Consider the following 9,764-nt stretch of genomic DNA (forward strand, 5'->3'; position numbering starts at 1 on the left):
AACTAATCTATGTCCCCCTCAGTAACTAATCTATGTCCCCCCTCAGTAACTAATCTATGTCCCCCCTCAGTAACTAATCTATGTCCCCCCCTCAGTAACTAATCTATGTCCCCCCTCAGTAACTAATCTATGTCCCCCCCTCAGTAACTAATCTATCCCCCCAGTAACTAATCTATTTCCCCCGCCCCAGTAACTAATCTATTTCCCCCTCCTCAGTAACTAATCTCCCCCCAGTAACTAATCTATTTCCCCCCCCAGTAACTAATCTATTTCCCCCTCAGTAACTAATCTATGTCCCCCCCCCTCAGTAACTAATCTATTTCCCCCCAGTAACTAATCTATTTCCCCCTCAGTAACTAATCTATTTCCCCCCAGTAACTAATCTATTTCCCCCTCAGTAACTAATCTATTTCCCCCTCCTCAGGAACTAATCTATGCCCCCTCCCCTCAGTAACTAACCCCCCCCTCAGTAACTAATCTATGCCCCTCCCCTCAGTAACTAATCTATGTCCCCCCTCCTCAGTAACTAATCTATGCCCCCCCACCTCAGTAACTAATCTATGCCCCTCCCCTCAGTAACTAATCTATGTCCCCCCTCAGTAACTAATCTACTCCCCCCCCTCAGTAGCTAATCTCCCCCCCCTCAGTAACTAATCTATGTCCCCCCCCTCCTCAGTAACTAATCTATGCCCCTCCCCTCAGTAACTAATCTATTCCCCCCTCAGTAACTAATCTATGTCCCCCCTCAGGAACTAATCTATTTCCCCCTCCTCAGTAACTAATCTATTTCCCCCCTCAGTAACTAATCTCCTCCCCCTCCTCAGTAACTAATCTATCCCCCCTCAGTAACTAATCTATGTCCCCCCTTCCTCAGTAACTAATCTATGTCCCCCCTCCTCAGTAACTAATCTATGTCCCCCCCTCCTCAGTAACTAATCTACCCCCCCCCTCAGTAACTAATCTACCCCCCTCCTCAGTAACTAATCTATGTCCCCCTCCTCAGTAACTAATCTATTTCCCCCCTCCTCAGTAACTAATCTATTTCCCCCTCCTCAGTAACTAATCTATGCCCCCCCTCAGGAACTAATCTATTTCCCCCTCAGTAACTAATCTATGTCACCCCCTCAGGAACTAATCTATTTCCCCCTCAGTAACTAATCTATGTCCCCCCTCAGTAACTAATCTATTTCCCCTCCCCTCAGTAACTAATCCCCCTCCTCAGTAACTAATCTATGCCCCTCCCCTCAGTAACTAATCTATGTCCCCCCTCAGTAACTAATCTACTCCCCCCTCAGTAACTAATCTACTCCCCCTCCTCAGTAACTAATCTATGCCCCTCCCCTCAGTAACTAATCTATTCCCCCCCTCAGTAACTAATCTATCCCCCCTCAGTAACTAATCTACCCCCCCCTCAGTAACTAATCTATGTCCCCCCTCCTCAGTAACTAATCTATTTCCCCCTCAGTAACTAATCTATTTCCCCCTCCTCAGTAACTAATCTATGCCCCCCTCAGGAACTAATCTATTTCCCCCTCCTCAGTAACTAATCTATTTCCCCCTCCTCAGTAACTAATCTATTTCCCCCTCCTCAGTAACTAATCTATTCCCCCCCCCTCAGTAACTAATCTATTCCCCCTCAGTAACTAATCTATGTCCCCCCCCTCAGTAACTAATCTATGTCCCCCCCTCCTCAGTAACTAATCTATGTCCCCCCTCCTCAGTAACTAATCTATTCCCCCTCAGTAACTAATCTATTCCCCCCTCAGTAACTAATCTATGTCCCCCTCCTCAGTAACTAATCTATGTCCCCTCCCCCTCCTCAGTAACTAATCTATTCCCCCCAGTAACTAATCTATTCCCCCTCCTCAGTAACTAATCTATGTCCCCCCTCCTCAGTAACTAATCTATTCCCCCTCCTCAGTAACTAATCTATTCCCCCTCCTCAGTAACTAATCTATCCCCCCTCCTCAGTAACTAATCTATTCCCCCTCCTCAGTAACTAATCTATGCCCCCCTCCTCAGTAACTAATCTATGTCCCCCCCTCCTCAGTAACTAATCTATGTCCCCCCTCAGTAACTAATCTATGTCCCCCCTCAGTAACTAATCTACCCCCCCCCCTCAGTAACTAATCTACTCCCCCCTCAGTAGCTAATCTCCCCCCTCAGTAACTAATCCCCCCCTCAGTAACTAATCTATGTCCCCCCCCCCCCTGTCCTCAGTAACTAATCTATGCCCCTCCCCTCAGTAACTAATCTATTCCCCCCTCAGTAACTAATCTATCCCCCCTCAGTAACTAATCTATCCCCCCCCTCAGTAACTAATCTATCCCCCCCCTCAGTAACTAATCTATGCCCCCCTCCTCAGTAACTAATCTATTTCCCCCTCCTCAGTAACTAATCTATGTCCCCCCCCTCCTCAGTAACTAATCTATGTCCCCCCTCCTCAGTAACTAATCTATTTCCCCCTCCTCAGTAACTAATCTATTTCCCCCCTCAGTAACTAATCTATGTCCCCCCTCAGGAACTAATCTATTCCCCCTCAGTAACTAATCTATTCCCCCCTCAGTAACTAATCTATTCCCCCCCCTCTGTCTCAGTAACTAATCTATGTCCCCCCTCAGTAACTAATCTATGTCCCCCCTCCTCAGTAACTAATCTATGTCCCCCCTCCTCAGTAACTAATCTATGTCCCCTCCCCCTCCTCAGTAACTAATCTATTCCCCCCCCAGTAACTAATCTATTCCCCCTCCTCAGTAACTAATCTATGTCCCCCCCCCTCAGTAACTAATCTATTCCCCCCCTCCTCAGTAACTAATCTATTCCCCCTCCTCAGTAACTAATCTATTCCCCCTCCTCAGTAACTAATCTATTCCCCCCTCCTCAGTAACTAATCTATTCCCCCCTCCTCAGTAACTAATCTATTCCCCCTCCTCAGTAACTAATCTATGTCCCCCCCTCCTCAGTAACTAATCTATGTCCCCCCTCCTCAGTAACTAATCTATGTCCCCCCTCCTCAGTAACTAATCTATGTCCCCCCCTCCTCAGTAACTAATCTATGTCCCCCTCCTCAGTAACTAATCTATTCCCCCCTCCTCAGTAACTAATCTATCCCCCCCCCAGTAACTAAGCTATGTCTCCCCCTCCTCAGTATCTAATCTATTCCCCCCCTCCTCAGTAACTAATCCCCCCTCAGTATCTAATCTATGTCTCCCCCCTCCTCAGTAACTAATCTCCCCCTCAGTATCTAATCTATGTCTCCCCCCTCAGTAACTAATCTATGTCCCCCCTCCTCAGTAACTAATCTATGCCCCCCTCCTCAGTAACTAATCTATGCCCCCCCCTCCTCAGTAACTAATCTATGCCCCCCTCCTCAGTAACTAATCCCCCCTCAGTAACTAATCTATGCCCCTCCCCTCAGTAACTAATCTATGCCCCTCCCCCTCCTCAGTAACTAATCTATGTCCTCCCCCCTCCTCAGTAACTAATCTATGCCCCCCCTCCCTCAGTAACTAATCTATGCCCCCTCAGTAACTAATCCCCCCCTCAGTAACTAATCTATGCCCCTCCCCTCAGTAACTAATCTATGCTCCCCCCTCCTCAGTAACTAATCTATGTCCCCCCTATTACAGAGATCAGATCTTCAACCAGTCGGCAGAGCTGGTGTGCAGGGCGTATGGAGAGGTGTACACAGCCGTGACCAGCCCAGCCAACAGCTACAAGGAACCAGACAACCTGGTACCACGGTCTCCTCAGCAGGTCCGGGCTCTGCTGTCCTAACACATCCGGTCTCACCTAGGCTCTACGTGTCTCTCTGGACCCACCTGAAGACTACTCACACAGTGGTGGAGGAAGAAAGGCCAATGGCTTTGTGAAGTGGACCGTTATATCAAATGATTGTGTGTTAAGTTATAACCTGTATATGTAAATAGAACTGGGAATAAATTAGGTTTAACAGGAACTCGTTGGTCTATTTTCTAATTATAAAGAGTCAACAACAATGGACTTGCTTTGGAGAGTGACACAAACCAGCTGAAACTAGAGCAGACAGAGAGGTGTGTTTTGGACTCTTGGTCTACTGACTTGCTCTTTCCCGAGATGAATCACACAAAGAGAGAACAGCTCGCACTCTGGAAAAAAAAAACATTTACAGTCCTGCTCCACGTGAATGGAGATTCCCACCAGCTCAGAGAAACAGACAGAGAGGTGTGTTTTGGACTCTTGGTCTACTGTCTGTGTCTCTGTGTTTCATCCTCTCCTCTCTGTCTCTCTCTCTCTCTCTGTCTGTCTGTCTCTGTCTCTGTCTCTGTCTCTCTGTCTCTGTCTCTGTCTCTCTCTGTCTCTGTCTCTGTCTCTGTCTCTGTCTCTGTCTCTGTCTCTGTCTCTGTCTCTGTCTCTGTCTCTGTCTCTGTCTCTGTCTCTGTCTCTGTCTCTGTCTCTCTCTCTGTCTCTCTCTCTCTGTCTGTCTCTGTCTGTCTGTCTGTCTGTCTCTGTCTCTGTGTCTCTGTCTCTGCTCTGTCTGTCTCTGTCTCTCTCTCTGTCTGTCTCTGTCTCTGTCTGTCTCTGTCTCTGCTCTGTCTGTCTGTCTCTCTGTCTCTGTTCTCTGTCTGTCTCTGTCTCTGCTCTGTCTCTGTCTCTGCTCTGTCTCTGTCTCTGCTCTGTCTGTCTCTGTCTCTCTTTCTCTGTCTGTCTCTGTCTCTCTTTCTCTGTCTGTCTCTGTCTCTGCTCTGTCTCTGTCTCTGCTCTGTCTCTGTCTCTGCTCTGTCTGTCTCTGTCTCTTTCTCTGTCTCTGTCTCTGTCTCTGTCTCTGTCTCTGTCTCTCTCTCTGTCTCTGTCTCTCTGTCTCTCTCTGTCTCTGTCTCTGTCTCTGTCTCTCTGTCTCTGTCTCTGCTCTGTCTGTCTCTGTCTCTCTTTCTCTCTGTCTCTATCTCTGTCTCTCTGTCTCTATCTCTGTCTCTCTCTCCTCTCTTCTCTCTTTCTCTCTCTGTCTGTCTCTGTCTCTGCTCTGTCTGTCTCTGTCTCTGCTCTGCTCTCTCTCTCTGTCTCTCTTTCTCTCTGTCTCTATCTCTGTCTCTCTCTCCTCTCTCCTCTCTTCTCTCTTTCTCTCTCTGTCTGTCTCTGTCTCTGCTCTGTCTGTCTCTGTCTCTGTCTCTGCTCTCTCTGTCTGTCTCTGTCTCTCTTTCTCTCTGTCTCTATCTCTGTCTCTCTCTCCTCTCTCCTCTCTCCTCTCTTCTCTCTTTCTCTCTCTGTCTGTCTCTGTCTCTGCTCTCTCTGTCTCTGTCTCTGTCTCTGCTCTCTCTGTCTCTGTCTGTCTCTGTCTCTCTTTCTCTCTGTCTCTATCTCTGTCTCTCTCTCCTCTCTCCTCTCTTCTCTCTTTCTCTCTCTGTCTGTCTGTCTCTGTCTCTGCTCTGTCTGTCTCTGTCTCTGTCTCTGCTCTCTCTGTCTCTGTCTGTCTCTGTCTCTCTTTCTCTCTGTCTCTCTCTCTGTCTCTCTCTCCTCTCTCCTCTCTTCTCTCTTTCTCCTCTCTCCTCTCTTCTCTCTTTCTCTCTCTGTCTGTCTCTGTCTCTGCTCTGTCTGTCTCTGTCTCTGTCTCTGCTCTCTCTGTCTCTGTCTCTGTCTCTGTCTCTCTTTCTCTGTCTCTATCTCTGTCTCTCTCTCCTCTCTTCTCTCTCACTCTCTTTTTTCTGTATTAAAATACTCTTCAGATGCTTGTGTTTGCTCCTCTTTTTCTCTCTCCTTCAGAAAGAGATGGTTGAATTGTACGGCCGTGGCCTCGTTGAGACTAGGACCAATCTGGGACAGGCTGAGTGCATTCTACAAGACAATGGAGCTTTCATGTGTGTGTGTGTGTGTGCCTGTGTGTGTCAGAAATCACACCATCATTTAATTGCAGTGAAAATGCCCGCCAGGCTCAATTTGACAGCTATATTTAGGTTAAGAAGCAGAAGAGAGAGATGATATGATGGTGATATGATATTGCATGCTGTCTATTAATAGTCAGTCTCAGGCATGTCAACAAAAAAAAACAGCTCTCAATACTATAGTGTTTCAGAGTATTGAAGGGAAGGAAGAGAAGGGAAAGGGTTGTTCTATGAGACTTGAGTGTTGGACATATTGGCAGGGTCACTGCTTGTCAGATTATTCACAAGAAGTTAATCTTTAAAACTATGTAAAATATATTTTGTTTTCTGAATTTTTATCATGAGTATTTCTGTATTTGAATTTGGCGCTCTGCAATCTCACTGGATGTTGGCCAGGTGGGATGCTAGCGTCCCACATACCCTAGAGAGGTAAATGCAACCGGTGCGTCAGATTTCAAAAAGGCTTTACCGCGAAAGCACACTTTGCGATTGTTAGGTCAGCGCCTAGACCCAGAAACACATACAGCCATTTTCCAACCAAGGAGAGTGTCACAAAAGTCAGAAATAGCATAAAAATGAATCACTTACCTTTGATGATCTTCATCTGGTGGCACTCCCAGGTCTCCGTGTTAGACAACAAATGTTAGTTTTGTTCAATAAAGTTAATCTTTATGTCCAAATACCTCCTTTTTGTTGATTTAGTTCAGAAATCCAAAGGCACAGTGCGCGCTCTCAACACCAAGACGAAAAGTCCAAAAACAAGTGCAATAAAAGTTCGTAGAAACATGTCAAACGATGTTTGAAATCAATCCTCAGGTTGTTTTTGTCATAAATAATCAATAATATTTCAACCGGACAAAAGATTCGTCAATGGTAAAGGTAAACAATAAATGCTCGCTCACTATCACGCGTTTGGTTCATGTCTGGAAATTTCCACTGTCCTCTCATTGAAAGCGGTGTATCTCCCTCAGTTTTTAGAGTAAAAGTCTTAAACAATGCCTAAAGACTGGTCACATGTAGCCATAGAGATCTTGAACTGGGTCCTAAGTCTTTGTATGGTGGATAGGCTTTCAATGGAAAAACATCCTTTCAAAATAATAGTACTTCCTGGTTGGATTGTCCTCGGGTTTTCGCCTGCCATATCAGTTCTGTTATACTCACAGACATTATTTTAAGTTTTGGAAAATTTTGTGTTTTCTATCCAAATCTACTAATTATATGCATATCCTATCTTCTGGGCCTGAGTAGCAGGCAGTTTAATTTGGGCACGCTTTTCATCAAAAATTCCAAATGCTGCCCCCTACCCTAGTGAAGTTAAAGAACACCCTCTGTGTTCTGTTAGACAGCTAACTCTTTATCCACAATATAGCAGGGGGTGTAAAGCCAGAACACTCTCTGTGTTCTGTTAGACAGCTAACTCTTTATCCACATTATAGCAGGGGGTTTAAAGCCAGAACACATATGTTTTTCCAGCAGCAGACTATGATCCATAATGTCAAAAGCTGCACTGAAGTCGAACAAGACTTGAAGTGGTTGAGTGTTGGACGTATTGATGCAGTTGTGGGCATGAATGATGTGAGTATCTGAAGTACTGTGGTAGTAGATGGTCTGTCTACTTGTCTATGTATTCTAGGATCTGGAGTAGTAGATTTCTGTCTTTATTTTATTTTTAATTCTTCTAGGATCTGAAGCAGTGGCTCCTCGGGAGGAGGAAGGGGAAGGACTATTCAGTAAATTTCATATAAATAGTAAAACATTTTAAAACTAAATATATTCACGTCACCAAATCATTTTTTTTAACACTGTTTTGCGATAGTCTACTGTAGCTTATGTTTGTTTTCTATCCAGATGTCTATTTTTGTACCACCAAGCATCTATTTTTGTAGGCTTTACTGTGCAATAGGAAGTAACTAAATGCACCAAAAATGTCTCAAAGATACCTAAATGCTATTCATGATGATCCATGTACTGTATATGTATTTGTGTGAGACCATGGTCCACACGTTGAAATGCTTAGCCTCAACACGAGGTGAAGAAGATAACCTCAACTACCAGGCCAGGATACCGCAAGTGATCTAGAACTTTCACTGTATACAGTGGGGTAATAAAGTATTTAGTCAGCCACCAATTGTGCAAGTTCTCCCACTTAAAAAGATGAGAGAAGCCTGTAAATAGGTACACTTCAACTATGACAGACAAAATGAGAAAAAAAATCCAGAAAATCACATTGTAGGATTTTTAATGAATTTATTTGCAAATTATGGTGGAAAATAAGTATTTGGTCAATAACAAAAGTTTATCTCAACACTTTGTTATATACCCTTTGTTGGCAATGACAGAGGTCAAACGTTTTCTCTAAGTCTTCGCACACTGTTGCTGGTATTTTGGCCCATTCCTCCATGCAGATCTCCTCTAGAGCAGTGATGTTTTGGGGCTGTTGCTGGGCAACACGGACTTTCTTCTCCCTCCAAAGATGTTCTATGGAGGTGAGATCTGGAGACTTGTTAGGCCACTCCAGGACCTAGAAATGCTTCTTATGAAGCCACTCCTTCCTTTCCCCGGGCGGTGTGTTTGGGATCATTGTCATGCTGAAAGACACAGCCACGTTTCATCTTCAATGCCCTTGCTGGTGGTAGGCTTTGTTACTTTGGTCCCAGCTCTCTGCAGGTCATTCACTAGGTCCCTCGGTGTGGTACTGGGATTTTTGCTCACCGTTCTTGTGATCATTTTGACCCCACGGGGTGAGATCTTGCGTGGAGCCCCAGATCGAGGGAGATTATCAGTGGCCTTGTATGTCTTCCATTTCCTAATCATTGCTCCCACGGTTGATTTCTTCAAACCAAGCTGCTTACCTATTGCAGATTCAGTCTTCCCAGCCTGGTGCAGGTCTACAATTTTGTTTCTGGTGTCCTTTGACAGATCTTTGGTCTTGGCCATAGTGCAGTTTGGAGTATGACTGTTTGAGGTTGTGGACAGGTGTCTTTTATACTGATAAGTTCAAACAGGTTCTCCTTTACCCAAATCCAGATAGCAGATGTTCTGAAAGAGCTGCAAAACCTGGACCCGTATAAATCAGCTGGGCTTGACAATCTGGACCCTCTATTTCTGAAACTATCCGCCGCCATTGTCGCAACCCCTATTACCAGCCTGTTCAACCTCTCTTTCATATCGTCTGAGATCCCCAAGGATTGGAAAGCTGCCGCAGTCATCCCCCTCTTCAAAGGGGGAGACACCCTGGACCCAAACTGTTACAGACCTATATCCATTCTGCCCTGCCTATCTAAGGTCCTCGAAAGCCATGTCAACAAACAGGTCACTGACCATCTCGAATCCCACCGTACCTTCTCCGCTATGCAATCTGGTTTCCAAGCCGGTCACGGGTGCACCTCAGCCACACTCAAGGTACTAAACGACATCATAACCGCCATCGATAAAAGACAGTACTGTGCAGCCGTCTTCATCGACCTTGCCAAGGCTTTCGACTCTGTCAATCACCATATTCTTATCGGCAGACTCAGTAGCCTCGGTTTTTCGGATGACTGCCTTGCCTGGTTCACCAATTACTTTGCAGACAGAGTTCAGTGTGTCAAATCGGAGGGCATGTTGTCCGGTCCTCTGGCAGTCTCTATGGGGGTGCCACAGGGTTCAATTCTCGGGCCGACTCTTTTCTCTGTGTATATCAATGATGTTGCTCTTGCTGCGGGCGTTTCCCTGATCCACCTCTACGCAGACGACACCATTCTGTACACTTTCGGCCCGTCATTGGACACTGTGCTATCTAACCTCCAATCGAGCTTCAATGCCATACAACACTCCTTCCGTGGCCTCCAACTGCTCTTAAACGCTAGTAAAACCAAATGCATGCTTTCAACCGATCGCTGCCTGCACCCGCTTGCCCGATTAGCA

At 45.7% G+C, this 9,764-nt stretch overlaps 1 protein-coding gene across 1 annotated transcript in view; it reads left to right on the forward strand.

The window, feature by feature from the left end:
- Positions 1-3,958, forward strand: part of cog6 (component of oligomeric golgi complex 6) — a 138,134-nt gene extending 134,176 nt beyond the window's left edge. The window contains exon 18 of the mRNA XM_046293626.1: positions 3,630-3,958. Within this exon, the coding sequence (XP_046149582.1) occupies positions 3,630-3,777 (148 nt within the window). The 3' untranslated portion in view covers positions 3,778-3,958. The remainder of the gene's footprint in view (positions 1-3,629) is intronic.
- The last annotated feature ends 5,806 nt before the right edge of the window (positions 3,959-9,764 follow it).

This window comes from Oncorhynchus gorbuscha, linkage group LG13, assembly GCF_021184085.1.
Source record: "Oncorhynchus gorbuscha isolate QuinsamMale2020 ecotype Even-year linkage group LG13, OgorEven_v1.0, whole genome shotgun sequence".
Taxonomy (NCBI): Eukaryota; Metazoa; Chordata; class Actinopteri; order Salmoniformes; family Salmonidae; genus Oncorhynchus; species Oncorhynchus gorbuscha.